This window comes from Falco rusticolus, chromosome 4 (assembly GCF_015220075.1).
Source record: "Falco rusticolus isolate bFalRus1 chromosome 4, bFalRus1.pri, whole genome shotgun sequence".
Taxonomy (NCBI): Eukaryota; Metazoa; Chordata; class Aves; order Falconiformes; family Falconidae; genus Falco; species Falco rusticolus.
This window is the reverse complement of record NC_051190.1, coordinates 66119305-66135915: the sequence shown is the minus strand read 5'-3', so window position 1 is coordinate 66135915 and position 16611 is coordinate 66119305. Positions and strand designations below refer to the sequence as shown.

At 45.4% G+C, this 16611-nt stretch overlaps 1 protein-coding gene across 1 annotated transcript in view; it reads right to left on the bottom strand.

Moving 5' to 3' along the window:
* The window catches only part of NRP1 (neuropilin 1), a 114820-nt gene extending 99558 nt beyond the window's left edge, over window positions 1-15262 (bottom strand). Inside the window, 3 exon segments of the mRNA XM_037384856.1 lie at window positions 10973-11147; window positions 14434-14950; window positions 15119-15262. Coding sequence (XP_037240753.1) covers window positions 10973-11147; window positions 14434-14500 — 242 coding nt within the window. The 5' untranslated portion in view covers window positions 14501-14950; window positions 15119-15262.
* Between the last annotated feature and the right edge of the window lie 1349 nt (window positions 15263-16611).

Genomic DNA, 16611 nt, shown 5'->3' with positions numbered 1-16611 from the left:
TCTTTCTATGCTGAGCATATGGGGGCATGCAAAAGTTATTCAGTGATCAGATGTTTATTTTCAGAGCACTCAGAGTTTGATTTCAGAGCATTAGCTGAGCTGTGGTTACACCTATGAGCATATTTTTACTTTGTAATGTCAGGGGTGGGGGGAGGAATAACTAAGAAACAGGATACACTACCTTGCACATCGTATGGAATATCACGGGGTGAGAGTGTGCATACGGACAATTTCCATGGAGTAAGCGAGGTGCTTGAAGGTCACACCACAGTAATTTATCTAGCTGCCTAGTGAGGCAAGTTAAAAAAAAAAACCTTCCTGGAAAGCATAAGTTACAGCAGGCAGAGGGACTGCTTAGCTTAGATTAGATTGCCTAAGCTTTTGTTCAAAGAGAAAAAGCTGGGAGAAAATGGATGTGTCAGTAAGTCCCCCAACATGCACATACCTATGTCTATATTGCAATTCGCAACTTGCAGTCAGTAAGGCAATCAGATTAATTTTTGCTAATGAATTTAAATTATACATTCTCCAAAAACCTCTACTAGCATTTGTGACAAGTTATGTAACACAGAAATAAGTCTATATATTCTTGTTACAGCCACTTTAGCTATACCAGTTCACAAACAGATAAAGCAGTACAGCCCCCGCTATAAACTGCTGACACTAGCAAGGTTAATTTCTGCAAAAATACTGACATAAGACATCTTCATACTAGAATATGTGTCCCCAGTACGTGTTGAATTTTTTTAACTATACACAAACAAAACCATAATTGAAATCATTAAATCAGTACAAAAATCACTGTATAAAGACTAGGCTTTAGAAGACAAAGATTCAAGTCGCAAGGAGTACACAGGTATGGTTAATTAAAAAGTGTAAAAATGCACAAATTAAAAATGTAATAGCTGGTAGAAGGAGCTGAATTGTCTGGGAAATGTCAGACTGGGTCTTGGAATTAAGTTTTAAGTTTAGTTTGAGGGAGAGCTATTTGTGTGGGAAAGGCTGAAGAGCACTGGTTTCTTGAATAATGACATGCTATGATGGGAAGAATGAGAAGCAATTTGGGCACTATGAGCTGCACTGTTCAAGAGTAATAAGGAGCTTGAAAATGATGTCAGAGAAATGAGATAAAGACAACTATTATACTGTTTGAAGGCCATCATCTAGTGAAGGATAAATGAAAATGGAAACCAGTAAGGAACATAATATGATATGCTTATGGTATTTTGTGTTTGAGCTATTAGCAGGTGCAACACTATTGCCATCAGTAGAGCTGTCTTCACTTGCATTGCAGCTTGATGTGGTGCTGTATCTATTTTATATACCCAAATTATATAGTGTATGTGCTATTGAAACACAACAGAAAACTTTTGAAATGCATTAAGTTAGACTATACAGAGTGGTTGAAATGTGTACCTGCTTTAACTGCTTTCCATCTGAAATACAAGGAGATGAACCTAAATTTTCTTCTGTAAATGCATGTAAAGAAGTTTCGGATTTAAGCCCAGATACAAATATAGAAATAGATAAAGTTTAGAGAATTGTGACACAAAGTCTCAGAGGTTTTGTGGAACGTCAAAAAACACTCAGCAATCAGAACATATGCCTGCCATGTTAATACATCTTATGCCTCTGTCTCCAAAACAGATTATGGAGATGGCTGTGAAACAGAAAAAAGCATTTATTTAAGAGCTACCTTTGCATATTTTTCCAGACTTAACTAAAGCTGCTCAAATGGAGCGACAGCCTAGGATTTCCTCTAAGAACATGAGGGATGGAAGTCTCTCATTTTGCATCTGGCAAAGTGGAGTGATCACTATGGAAATAGGCAGTGTAGCCTACGTTCTTCATGGTGATCATGCTAAAGCTTTTCTAAATTACTGATCTGCTTCCCTTGCTACAGATGAATACATCAGAGGAAAGTCAGTAGAAGTTGTCTGGCTTAATGACAGATTGGCACAAGATCCTACAACAAGGCAAACTTTGATTCTTACCCATGCACTTAGCAACTTGTTCCAGACCTTCACTATTACAAGCTAAGATTTGGAGAAGATATGATAATTTATTTATGGTAATTTATTAATTGAGGGGACAAAAAATAACAAAGCTTATTTTTCTACTCTATTGTAAATTACTCTGCAAGCATCTGAAATCCATTGTTATAAAAAGTAATTATTAATTTGTATAGTGCCATAAATGTATGTCCTAGCTATTAGCCCTGGACAAGCGAGTCTCTTGTTTTAACTGACTTCAGCAGGACCGTTGATGTGAATAAGATGAGCAAACCTTTGGCTGTGAGGGAGCATTTCTCAAAGCTTGAGGCTTTGAGAAATAATCACATGGGTGTGAACAGACCTCTCTATTTTTCTCTAGGTTACTAACTTCCAATTTAAGAACAAGTGTTGTAAGAAAGAAAAAGAATTATTTGTACCTTCTTTTCCAACATGAAAAGCAGTGGGGCACAGCCCCAGCACAGGGCTGAGCTGGGAGGGCAGTGCATGACCCCACCTGCAGTGGGGTGCTCCAACCCCCACCCCACCCCACAGCTATGATGAGCCGTGTCTTCACATGGGGGCACAGAGCAGCCCACAGTGCAAAAGTGTAACACAGCCCAGGCTTCTGGGAGTGTAAGGAAGGCATGAACCCAGGCTCTCATTCAGTGTGAGACTCAGCCCATCCGTATTTAGGGGAAGCATGGGGCATGTGGCCACTGCAGCTCCACATCAGTGTGGAAGGCAGCGGACAACCGCCTAGTTTCTCCTGTAGAACAGCAGTTATTGCGCTTCTGGGATGTCCATAGTTTCTTATGGAAGAAATCACCATGTCAAATGGGTGTCTCTTCCACATACGGAGATATTTTCTCAATGGTCCTTTGAGTCGTCTAAATTCTTCATTTTACAGCATTACGTAAAATACTTGTAATGCTATTAACATGCAAGATGAGTAAATATGCACAGTCCTTTCCCGTATAAATGAATTATTATAAAGCTCACACAGTCCACAACCAGCTTTGTGGATCACAGAGTTTTGCAGTACCTTATGTGTGAGAAACAATCAGAAATTTAATTTTTTGAGGTTATGTTTTTAAAAACCTTTGATATTGCCCATGAAAATCAATTTCCTCCATGGACATTTAGAACTTGGGAAGGGGGTTATTCTCACATTTTAGTGAATTCCTACAGAAAAGCAAGTGACCTATGCTCCTGAAAAGTTGGCAGGTGACTTATTAAACTTCTCTCAAATCTCCTTCAGGAAGTTCATTAAAACTCTATTTGGAAATGGCCAGGTGCTCGCTTCCCACAGTGCAAGAGGGAAATTTGTCACCCTGTTTAAAAAATTGTTTGGTTACTTGGGATAAGAAATAATCATTATACCAAGCTGTGTGGTTTTGTGATGGAAAACTGTAGCTTGGTGAGAAAAGTGCCAAGGTCAATGCAATGAAAGACCCACAGTGAACTCAGACCTGATTTCAGAAGTCAGTGGTGGATGGAGGCCAGGAGAACAAAGTCTTTTCTGTGGTTCACTTGAAAACACTTTATAAGATTCTGGATAAAAATAACTGTCTAGCTTCAGAGAGTTTTTAGCTTGAAAAAATATCATTAGGAAAGATTTTTATATATTTTATGAGGATAGCTAAGGCTGACAAAATTACCTTGTTTGACACTGGATCCTGACCTAAATACTACGGCCAAGTCAACTAACAGGAAAATAGTAGGGCTAAGCCTTTTTCATTCTTTATTCTGCCAAACCACTGCCTCTTGCAATCAGGATTGATTACAAACACCCAATTAAGAGGCATTTGGAACATGATCTGAACACTAATCCTGTCTCTTTTTCTCTTTATACCTAATTATCAGCCTTAAGATGGGTATTAGCACTTTAATTAGTAGATTTACTTTAGGAACTTCTACATAAACTAAGGAGTCTATCCTACATGCATAAATGTCTGTATATATGCACAGTCTTAATGAGATGCATGTAACACATGACTATATCCAAGTAGTTCTGTGTGATATAGAAGTCTAGACATATACATGTGAGTGCATGTATATCCTGTTTTCAGACATAATTTCATTCTTTGGAAATACTACAAAAGAAAATAATTTAATTTGGTTTTACATCAGCTGCATAAAAATCTCTATAGTGTAATTATCAAATTATGATCCAGTGTTATAGCTTGCAATAAGCTATAATTAAGAAACTAATTTTCAGCAACACATAGGTTTTTGTTTTAATTACATTAGCACAGGAGAGGGGGTGGAAAGGACAGCCATGTGGAGTTGACTGAAACCATTAAGAGTTTCATGAGGCTAATGCCAATGACTCAGGGTTTCCATTTAGAAAGGACTCAGCCCTCTGCTCTGATTTGTCTGTCTCTGTCCACAGGCAGGATGAAGGATTAGGCTTGCAGGAATTCATATTTGACCCTCAAATTTTTTCCTGTCTGAAGGGCACCTGCTTGTAGCACATCAAGACAGAATCCTCCCCACAGTTCACTTAACTGTCTGGATTAGTAGAAACACCTGCATATGACTGTTATTATAATTTTAATATGCTACTGTACAGACCCAAATTCGAGACTACTGTGCCAGGGAATGCACCCGTACACACAGAGTGCAGAACCAGGCTCTCCATCCAACACCTCAGCACTAAACGCAGGCCAGCACAGACTCTCTAGCTATGACCAGGCAGTTTGGTCATGGTTTCCCTAATACCTTTTCCTGAGAAAACTCAAACCCAAACCACTACTCTAAAATAAAGAATTGTTAAACAGTTTGACAATAGAGATTTTCACAAGACTTAACTGCTTGGATAAACAACAAAAGAATTGGGTTATTACACTGTGTTGTCAGAAAAACAATATACTTTCCAACTTCTTTCAACTCTTATTTAGTCTCTAAAGCACAATAAAATAACAGCATTATCTTCAGATACTTGCATCTGATACTTGTGCGCAAATACATGCTGAATCCTGCAGCAAAAAGCACATAGTCGTATATAGTTTAATGATACAGAGCCTTTAAGTTAAGGAAAAGTTTTGGGATTTTTGTGTGTAGGAGGGGTAACACGCTCCATGTATACTGCAACAAGTGTCTTCTGCTTCCCTGATCCTGCCCAGGCTCTGGGCTGATTCCTTTCCTTGGCACAGTTTACTGTAGCCTTCCAGAGTGTATCAAATAGCAGTGGTCACCAGCAGGGCTGACTGGAATCTAGCAGCATGCTTCCTGAGAAAGCCTTTCATGTGCTTTATATAAAGCAGAGAAATGCCCTTGAAGTGTACCCAGAAACATGAGATATCACATGACCCCCAAACCCACTGCAACGACTCATCCTAAACTACGCCAAAACCACTCGTTTCTTGTTTTGGGGACAGAATGAAGGATGGTCCACTTCATCCCTTCAGTAACTCCCAAATAATCTCTCAATAACCCCAAAGAGGTTTTGAGGGATAGATTTTTGAGGGAGACAACGGCATGGAGATGCTGCCCCTTGGGCCCAGGTGCGTTCTTCCCATCAGGACGGTGCTGGGCCCCATGTTCTGCTCATGGCTGTGTTGAGCCTGGCTTCGACAGAGAGGCATTCGGGCCTTTGCCAGCCTCCTGCTGTGAAGTCCGCAGCGGCCCAAGGTGTGTGAGCTGGGCGATTTAGTTAATTCAAATCAGAGCAAACACGGGAGCGTGGGCATTCCTCCAGCTGCCCTCAGCAGGGAGGAGGGGGCATTCCCCCCTCTCCTGGGTACCTCCTCCTGAGGCAATCCACTAAAAGCTGAATGCTGATGCTCAGAGAAGCAGGGCCAGGCCATTAAAACCATATTTCTGCTTGAAAGCTCAGAGGCCTTGGCTCCTTCAGACTTCTCTGCTCAACCATGGGCAAACATGGTCCCTGCCTCTCACAGGCCTGAATGAATGTGCTCCTTTGCCAGCTCTGCTGCTTGCCTCCTGTTGTCAGCTGCGGTCACCTCACTGCCCGCCCAGCTCAACAGCAGCGGTGGTGGAAGGTATTAGGAAGCTCTGACTGACATTTGCCATCAAAACAACTGATACAGTCACACACCAATTCTACAAGGCCCCTTCCCTCACAGCCTTAAGGAATAACAGGAGACAGTTCTGTGGAAGCGGAGGGGAACATTCCCATTGCTTCTTATGATGACAGGCCCACGCTGGGCCCAGACCCTCCATTAGAGCTGAGATACCCTCGGTGTGGTTTGCAGGAGCAGTTTGGGGCTGGCAGGCCTAGAGCCAGGCTCTAGCTGCTCCTCTGGGCAGCCAAAAAGCAGCTCCAACATGTGCAGCCGCTGACAGGACCCCTGTGAGAGGCTCGGCTGGGCTCGGCGGGCAGCCCAGCAGTGCCCTTCACCAGCTGCTCCCCTCCAGCCGCGCAGCTGGGGTGCGTGCTCCCACTGACCCACCCCAAAGGGCTCAGCCCGCCCCTATGCAAGAGAATCACAAGGCACAAAGAAAACTCTTCTGCACAGAAGATTAGGACCCAGGATTTAGACAAAAGCAAACGAAAGCTTAAACTTTGCAGAAACTAGAGAAAGGCCGAGTCGTGGCTTGCCTTGCTCCTGTTTATTTTACCAGCCTCAGTTTGTTTTACCTACAGATTTATAGCATAAATCCATTGACATTATTTAGAAATAAAATGGATGGATGAATTTCTAATGTCATTAAGGTCTATAGGAGTTCCGTGGGGGCTACAGTTTCACTCTGTAGGCCTGGATAGCTACACTTTCTTCCTTATTTAAGAATCTGGAGGAGCTGTTTTCTTCTATATAAACAAACAGAGGGTGTGGGTTTTCTTCTCTGTATTCTATAACTGATTGCAATTTCTATATGGCTCTAATCTTATCAGTGTAACTAACACCTGGTAAACACAATATAAAGACTAATTATCCATGACATCCCACCTTCTACAATTTGAATGTTTCCAAAATGGGCAATTTTTCCATTCCAAGTGATTTGACAGCATTGAGTGTACACTCTATAATTGTCAAGCAACAATGATATTTACTCTCTACATCTATAAATGATGGCAAATAAAACAATTGTGCTCTGTGGTATATCTATGAAAACCTTGTAAAACAATACAGTCAAGTCTGGCAACAAAGTCAATAATTTGTCAGTAAGGAAACCACTGTTGGGCTTTCTCTACCCAAGCCTCCACCTTTCTTAAGCCCTTTTCTTCTGAAGCTTCACATTCATTTTCTTAATGTTTTTAACCTAGTGTCTGTGAAATTTTTATTGCTCCCTAGATAATGACATCTGATCTGAATGTAACCACACACCTCTTTTGCTCAGCAACATTTGTCACAAACCATTATAAATTATCATGCTGATAGTGTGCATTGCTGGGAAACCGGAAAAGTTCCATAAATTCAAAGTACTGTATCAGTGACATTCTTGTTTATTATCTAGGTATAAAGTTTTACTAGGTTCAAGATGGCTACATTTACACAGTATGATACTTCAGCAACACGAGACTTGTACAGCTTGCCCCAAGTGCTGAAAAGCGTTTACCACATGCAACAAACACTGGAGCATTTTAAATAATATGTAGCCATATGTTTTGTCTCTTCTATTAATTTTAACCATGTTCCTGATTCCAAAAATGCATGGCTATTACTGGGGCTTACTTGAGAAAAGGCAAAACGGCAAACAGAAACTTCTTTCTTAAAGTACAACCATAATTTCTGTTTCTTGGCCTCCTGAAGAGGAGGCATAATACTCATTAAAGTTAAAAGTTAAAAAGAGACCGTGTGTTTTTTCATTATGTATGTCCTTGATAACAATCTGTGGTTGACATGATTGTATACTTCCCGTCGAGACCCAGTATTTCCATTATGCTGCTTCAGTAGTTCTGGCTAGAAGATTTTTCATTAGATGAACCTAGCTTGTGTGAACATATTTTTAATTATTTGCCTATCTTTATTCTTCAAAACTGTGAAATTTGAGTCCTTTGGAATGCCTCCAGAAAAACAGGAATTTTCACCATGTTTGGTTGAAATTTAAAACAACTCAAATGCTTCTGATAATCAGAAAATCATACATAAATGAATTTTATTAGCAGACATTTGAGAAATACTTATTCATTAAAGCATAGCATAATAAGTAGGTAAATGTAAAAGGCATATTTTTATAATTAATTCCAAACACTAACATACAAAAAGACTGGGAACATAACTGGGAACAGCTTCATGCTACAGCTAATGCTTAAATTTGCTGCTTTTGATTCTCCCCAGAGAATCAACCTTTCACCAGTTTTACATTTCAATACATCTAGCCCTCTATACAGAGTAATATTTTAAAGAGTTAGATAAGGTCTCTCAATTTTCTTGTTGGCACTACAGAACAAGAAGGTAACCCTTCCAAAGTCACATTGTTTCCCTCCCTGGGGTCAGGGGGTCCTTGTTATTAAAGTTGTTTTCAACTCTAACTAAGGTCTAAGATGCAATGAACAGCATCACAAAGAGGATTTTGGGAGCTAGGCCAGCAAGCTAATCTTCTCCCCTAGTCCACTCTAATTGTATGGGGCATTTTTTGTTTCCAGACATGAATTCCCCTATCTCTCATTTTCTATCTGCGTTTAATATTTAAGTGCTTATTAATTTTAAGTGCTAAACCTTTCAATAGAATGTAACCTAAATTGCACATTTCTAGATCGCAGACTGAGTTTCTAATAAACTAAAGTATATTAGGAAATCAAAACGTACTTAGCTGCAAAACTAAAAAATCTTGTGATATGTTTTATTGCATTAATCTTTTGTTGTAGCCAATATTTGGTACACGGAATGTGAATTTTGTAAGTAGACACTGTAATTTCAAACCACAGAGGTTGTTGACAAATTCCTGTTGCTGAAATAATTTTCTGTTATTCTGGTCCTAAGTTTTTTGGCACAAATACAATCCCTCTCAAGTTAAAAAGAGCAATTTTCAGTATAAGTGAAACAGCAGCTGAGTAATTTCACATAGCCTAGGAGATCAGCATTTCAGCATAGACCAAATAACGGTAAAGTCATCACCATCACATACTGCAAAGACAATGCAAACAACCTTGTTTAGAGACTTCCTTCCACCCACTACCATCTCCTTACTGCACTGGGCCCCTTTCAGGGAAAGAGATAATGCAGGGGGGGGGAAGCGGACAATGAATATTGAGAAGGGAGCAACGGAGGGAGGGAGTCAATTTCTTCCCTGGACCCAGTTCAGCTCAGTCTAGCACTGTTTAGCACAACACCATGCCTTGTTCTTTAAATAATTGTATGCTGTACACCATTTTACCGCTGTCAAAGAGCATGTTGGTTTTACAGCATTGAAAAAACATGTATTCTAGTGAGGAACAAAAAGGAATTGACACTGGAATATGCTTGATTTAATTTCCTAATCTCTATCTAAGAGGCAGAGACAGACATTTTAAAGCATTAGCACTGTCCCACAGAATGAAAGCAAAACCTGTATCAAGAAGACATGGGGAAGTGAACCATTGCCTGAGTACAAATAATTAAAAATTAAAGAATGGGAAGTCAGCGTGTGAACATATGGTGTGAATATGAGCTGCAGCTCCAGCACCACAGTAAAAACTCATTTTAACGAAAAGTCAGTTTAGTTTTATGAGCATAGGGTTTTCCTGCATTATCACTCAGCTACGGTACTAAAATGCTGATACATAAGAGATTATAAAAAGCAACAAAAAAACAACTAAGCACCACACTGCATCATTAAAAAACTCAGTTTTAAAGGAAATCAGTAACTGTAATAAGTAATAACCTTATAACTGTAATAAGTGATCTGAGTAATCCATTTATTAAACAATAGGAACAAAGATGCGCACGATAAAATTTAATGATTGAGGACAGTTGCTCCCTTTCTCTAAGTCCAACACTCTAACCTCATGGTCTGTTCCTGACAATGCCAAGCATCATTTTACAGGACCAAATCCTGTAAAATCCTGAATACTCACATGAAATGCCAAACACCAATGACTACTGAGTTTAATCTTTCTGACATGCAGAGAAAACCTTGACTGGTAGCATTAATGAACAGTAACTCTCTCTTGCAGTTGTCAGAAGGGAATGAAAATCTGTGATACTCCAGAAATTTTAAAATAATGAATCACTAAAATATTTTCTTCATGAAACAAGTAGGCTGAATTTAGACGGCATGTTGAAGAGGGGCTTGATCTGACCATGTGTTGCCTTGTGCAAGCTATGTGGTATACAGACTTGGGGAAAAGTGGAGAACAGCTGCTGGGAGGCTCTGACTCCCCTTCTCACTCTTGGAAATAGGTGGTCAAAGGTAATTGCCCTGGTTTCGGCTGGGATAGAAGACAGGACCGGGACAGGAATGCGAGGACAGAGAAGCAAAGAAAGCCTCAGCTATCCCCTTCCTCCTCTCAGGGCATTACTTGGAGAGCAGGAGGAGGGGAAAGAAGAGCTACTGGCTATAAATCAGCAGCAAAGGGAGAAAGATGGAAACACCACTATCAGTCCTGCAGTCCACTGCCCCTTAACGGGAGAGAGTAAACGCTGGACTAATTCTACATTAAGAGGATTTGGCAATTTATAAACTGCCTGCTTCGGCCATCAGCTGTTTGTAGCGGTGGGGGTACAAAACGAAAAGGAACTAGTTTTTATAACTCTAGAGACTTACTCAAAACAGCAAGCAGTCCAACAAACATGCAACGGCACCCCACCCTACCAGCACCCCCATAACCTGCCTCATCACCATCACCCACTTGCACGCTCATCAGGCAGATAGAATTCAAATATAGTTCATAAAGCTCAAAAAGTTGCAAAGATCTTTTTAAACATCGCAGCGCCACCCCCACCACCCACCCCCACCCGCTCCCCGCACGGGCCGCTGCCCGTGGGCAGCGGCGGGGAGCAGCCCGGCCCGGCGGGGGACCCGCGGGCGCGGGGCGGCGGCCGGCCGGCAGGTGGCGCCGTGGTGCTCCGGAGCGCGGCGCCCGCACTTACTTGCAGTCGCGGTCCTCCAGGTCGAAGTGAGGGTTGAAGTTGATCAGGATCCTCTGGTAGGGCTCCGGGGCCTGGATCAGCCACTCGCATTTTTGGCTGGGGTGGTAGGACTGAGGGTAGCCGGGAGAGGTGAGGTATCCGGGGTTTAATATTTTAATCGTGTCGCCGCACTTGTCTGCAGGGGAAGAAAACAGATAGGCTTTTCTCAGTGCCCCCACAGCAAGCGCCCCATTTCAGCCTGCAGCAGCAAACCAGTCGACTGCCCTGGGAATGCTCTGTGTGTGTGTGCATGTGTGTGTGCAGCCTTCTTCAGGCAAACTTTTGCTGCATCCTTGTGCATTTTACACAAAGGCATCTCTGCCACACTTTACCAGAGGGAAGAGGCCTGCCTCTCCATGCCCACCCTTCAGTCCAGCAGCTGGAGAAGCAACAGAAGATACTCCATTTCTAAACAGCATCCTTTTAAAAATCCTCCCGTCCTGAGCAAACAGTGCCCCTTACAGTGTTAAAACCTTGCATTCTCACAAAAAACGTTTATGGTAGCTCAGAAGGGTGTCTGAGACACGATTATCTCCAAAAAGTGTAATCTTCTTAAGTATGAAGTTTTAAGGAAAGCTGGGAGGTGAGCTATAAAGATGCCATTTGACCCCCTGCCCAGCTACGGGATAAGCCTGGCCTGTGTCACTGACCACTGGGATTGTCTTTGTGGATCCCAGCTCATTTGCAGCAGACCCTCCTTTTGTTTTATCAGTCCATAAATCTAGGCAGGTTGAAGCTATCTGTGCTCTTTAAACCCAGGGTAGCAGAGAACAAAGTGGTTTTAGTGAAGCAGAAATCATCCACTATTTATTCCTTCAAGAAAGTTTGTTCATGCTCAGAGACTGCATCTAAGTAACAGAGCAGAACAATATCCTTTCCTCTTCCCCGAGTCCCTTCCTCCCCCCAATAACAACAAAGAATCATTTCTAATGGCAAAATAGTTGCTAAAGTTTCCAGAATCACCAAGTGTGATGCAAAATGTGGTATGCTGTATCTTGCTCCTTTGGCCAGCATTGTCAGGGCTGCATTTTAAGGTTTATAGGAAAAATAAAAAGGGACAAGAAATTCAGCCTACATGGTAACTCACTTCACTGTCCAGTGCAGGTTTGTGTTATCACTTTTTTTACTACTATGGATTTCTTTCTGTAGACCTTCAGGGAGGAGAAAACTTCTTCCACACATGGATTTTTTAATTTTGAGCAATAAAATATGACAGTAAACTACAGACAGGAAGAACGTCCACACTAAAAAGCAAGACTATATATCACTGTGTCCCAGGAATGGTATATACAGGCTGCAGTGCTGCATCTAATACATTCCCTGTGAAAGCAAAATGGCATTTCTTGCTCTCAGCATGAATTTATAAATGTACGGGATTTTATTGTGGGAAAAACAGGTCAAATGGAAATGAATGAGGAAGTGCACATCAAAAATGCATAAAGCTACACTCTTTAGAGAAATTATTTGCCATAAATTAGGAGGGAAGGGGATGATAGGCACTCAGCTGTATGGTCAAAACCCAGATATTGCTAAGCATGTTGCTGGGAAAGGCTATCTTATTATTTTTTTTTTGCTTTGCCTTTGCAAAACAGGCTATTTTGCTCTGACCAGAACAAAAGGCATTGCAGCTCAAGGCTTAAAAGCTGTCACTGGTGATTTTGCTAATCTGCTGTCTGGGGCTCTCAGGGAATCTTGCTTTTTCCTCCCTGTGTAAGCACACTCGGAAAGTGATCCTGTCTCATTAAGCCCACTCCAGCCCTGCAAACAACATGGCAGAGTCTGGCATCTGTTAAATGCCTGAAATAAAGCAGTGCTGCTTCCAGTCACTTGACAGAGTCACTTCAGAGGACGCTGAGGTGGACTCACTACCACCAGCGCTCCTTAATCTGCGACTTCTGGGAAAGTGACAGTGTAATAAGATAATGCGGTCTGCTAGACTCCCTGGCTCTGCGCAATCTCTCTCACACTTGATTAAGAAGAGCAGTTTCTAATGACTTTGGACCATTAGTTCTAAATAAGGTTAATGAATTAATTTAGCAGACACTAGTACTGCATGTAGGTGAAGGTAGCATTAGTAGGTCTGGTAGGTTACAGAGGAGGTTAATGGCCTTGGTGACTCCAACAGGGCCACCACATTAACCACTTATGCTGGAGGCTTCTGCCGAGCGACCCACCCTGCTCCCCTTCTTTAAATGGGGAGAAATGATCAACAAGAGCATTGGATTCCCCCACCCCCCACCCCGACGCTGAGGGTGCAGGACGAGGAGCAGACCTGGTTTACGTGGGTGCCAGGGAGGCAGCTGCCCGCACCCCTCACCTGGGCTGGGGGGAGGGCGAAGTGCACCTCTCGGGCATCCCCAAGCCAGGCTAAGTGCACACCTCTAGTGCCTTCTCTCCTGCACCACAGCACTAGAGGAGGCAGCTCATCCCGATTAAATTAAGCAGCCTTCTCAAAACATATTGGGAAAGAGATTAACTTCCATCATAAACCACACAATTTTAATACTCTCTTTCACGACACTCAACTTCCAGTCCCTTATTAAAACAATATACCAGCGTAAGTAGAGGGTGTTCTCTTTTTTTTAATTACTTTGATTGAAAACCCAGTCAGGCAAAAGTAAATATTTGATAATTAGTTAATAATAATTGCTCAGGATTTGTCAGGATAGGAAAACTCACACGAGCTACTTCATGTGTGAGAGTTAAACATCAAGTAGTCCCACAATTAGACCATCTTTAAAAATGCATCATGCAGTGAAATATTCACAGCGCTCTGGTATTGTTCGCGGAAGGAGGAGCACGCTGCTTTTAATTAGTTATGTTTTCAAGGGCTGCCTGATAGTAAACTAGCTACATCAGTCATTCAGTTACGGGATTTCTTCTCTTGGAAGGGAGTCTTGAGCCTTCGCAGAGAAGCTCAGCTTCTCTCTTGGCACTGTGCAAGTTGCACGTACACGGCAGACTTGGGAAAGGGGTAGTCTAGAGAGCTCTCCGTTTGAAGACTACTCGCAGGTATACACACAGCTAGTAAAAAGCACTATAATCCGAAATTTTACGCACTGGAAAAAGAAAGGAGGGGGAGATAAAGCCTTCCCTTTAAAGTGTTCATTATCCTTCAGATATCGGAGGCGAGACTTATTTAATTGCCTATGGGAGGAAACATTATTACGATAATTGGCTGTCCTGATCTAGCGAGAACGAGCAGCCTGCTTTATATAACAACGCCGAGGAGCAGGAAAGGCAGCCGGGCGGCAGCGCCGGGCGGTCGATCCCCGGGCCGGGCCGCGCCGCCTCCCTCCGGCGGGAAGTTCCCCCGGCCGGGCTCAGGCGGTGCCGCCCCCCCCGGCCCGCACGGGCAGCCCCGCAGCCCGGCCCGCAGCTGCCTGCCCACGCTGAGCCTCCACGGCCCCCCCGGCACTTACCGCTTCGCAGAGCCCTGGCGAGGGTGAAGGTGAGGGCTGCACAGCGCAGGAGAAGTCCCCAGTCCATTTTCCCTTCTGACAGCAGGGAAAGGAGGGAAAAAAAAAAAAATAAAAAACGCCCTCCACGCACAACTCTTCCTAGGTCTTAAATCCTCCAGCCGGAATCAAGAGCAGCAAGCACGGTCCGCAGGGGCAGTCCCGGGGGCAGAGGGAGGCTGGCTTCTTTCTGTGCCTCAAGTCGCCCGCATCCTGTCATTTAGCTCCGGCTCCCTCTCCCTTTCCCCACACTTGTTCCTTCTCCAGGCGCCGCTGCCCCTACCATTCCCAGCGAGACTAGAAAGCCAAATGAAAACGAGGGGGGAAAAAAAACAACAAAACCAAAAAAACAAAAACCAAACCACAAAACCAACCAAAAGCCAACAAACACACAAACAAGACAGACAAAAATCCTGGCGGCTGCTGGCACCTCGGGGAGCGCTCTGCCGGGGCAGGCTGAGGGAGACGGGGCGTGCGTGCTCTGCGGAGAGGAGAGAAGGGAGGGAAAGCGGCCGTGAGCGGGGACCAGGAGGGCGCCGGAGTTTGGCAAACTGCGTCCCCTCCCGCCTGCCCCGCTCTCCCGCGGCTCCCGCAGGGCCGGCAGCCCCGGGGCGGTGGTGCCCGGCGGTGCCCGGCGCCCCGCACTCACCTGCCCCGGCGGGAGGCGAGCGAGCGCGCTGCCGCCGCAGGGACTCCCGGCCGGCCGGGGAAGGGGGAAGCGGCCGGGCGGCTCCTGCTCGCAGCCTGAGGAAGAGGAGCGCAACTCAGCGGCAATAAGAGAGGCCGAGGAGCCGCCGTCTCCCAAGCCCTAGTCCCCTCCCCCTCCCCGCCCTCCTCCTCCTCCTCCTCCTCCTCAGCCCCCCAAGACATCGGCAGCGCGGAAGAACCAACAAACAATCGCGGCAAGCCCCAGCCCTGACACCCAGCCGAGGCGGGGGCTGGCTCGGGGCGGGGGGTGGGGGGTGCGGAGTGGGAGAGGGCGGGCGAGAGGCGGCCTCCCCCGCCGCGGCAGGTAGAGCCGCTCAGGCGGAGGCACCCACCTGCGCCCCGCCGCCCCCGCGGGCTGCTGCGGCCCAGCAACCCCTGCCCTGCCGTGCCCTGCCGTGCCCTGCCGTGCCCTGCCATGCCCTGCCGTGCCCTGCCGTGCCCTGCCGTGCCCTGCCGCCCCCATCGCCCCGGCACGCACACGCACCCCTGCCCCCCGGCCCGCTCCCCCCGCGGGCACCCACTCGCAGCCTCCGCCGGGCTCCCCCTCCGCCGCCCACCCGAACACTCTCTGTTTGTTTCGTGCGAGTGTGCAGCCGAGCACCTGGCCCCACGCGTGTCCCTCGGAGTCCCTGCTGCCCCCCAGTGGGACGCTGCCACCCCCTGTGGTCCTAGGGGCTGCTGGCTGCGCTAGCGTGGGGTGAGCTGTGAGGACCCCGGGGAGAACTGACGGGCACCCGTAAGTGACAGGCTCTCCCGGACCCACCGCTTCGTCCCCTTTGCCTTTCTGCTGCTCTGATGGGTCTCCCTGAGCCCTCTTCTTCCTGACACTTCCCACCTCCCTTCTTGCCAACCCTGGCTGTCATTCCCGCCTCTCTCAGCTTCCCTTGCGGCTTTGCCCCCCCTCCCGAGTCTGTCTGTCTCTTATGAAGCCTCTTGAGGGGCTGAGGAGCTGCTGGGGTCCCCCGGGGCCAGCTCTGCTCCCCATGGAGGCTGTGCAGCATGAAATCCCCACTGGGGTATGTGTGTCTCCTTCTGAGCAATCCCTCCCGCGCAGCACCAGGGGAGACACACAGAGCAGGGACAGAGTGGGCTCTGAATCCTGTTGCTTTGGCTGCACGCTCTGGTGCTCACCAGCTATGGGCCTGTCCCTTCCTTGCCCCATTGCCCTGCCTGACAGGCTGTCCCCGCTCGCGGGGAGCGATTGCCTAGCCAAACCTGACTGCTTCTTTCACGTGGCGCGCTTTGAGCTCCCTGTGTACAGGCAATCCAGTCGCTGGGGTAGGGGTTAGAGGAAGAGCTCTAAGGCTGAGAGCTGAAACAGTGTCAAACGGTCCCCAAAGATGGGTCTGTGCTAGGAAAATGACCTGCGGCCAACGGTGGATGTCAGCCACTCTCATCTCCCAGAGCAGAGCTTGAAAACAATTTGTAACTGGT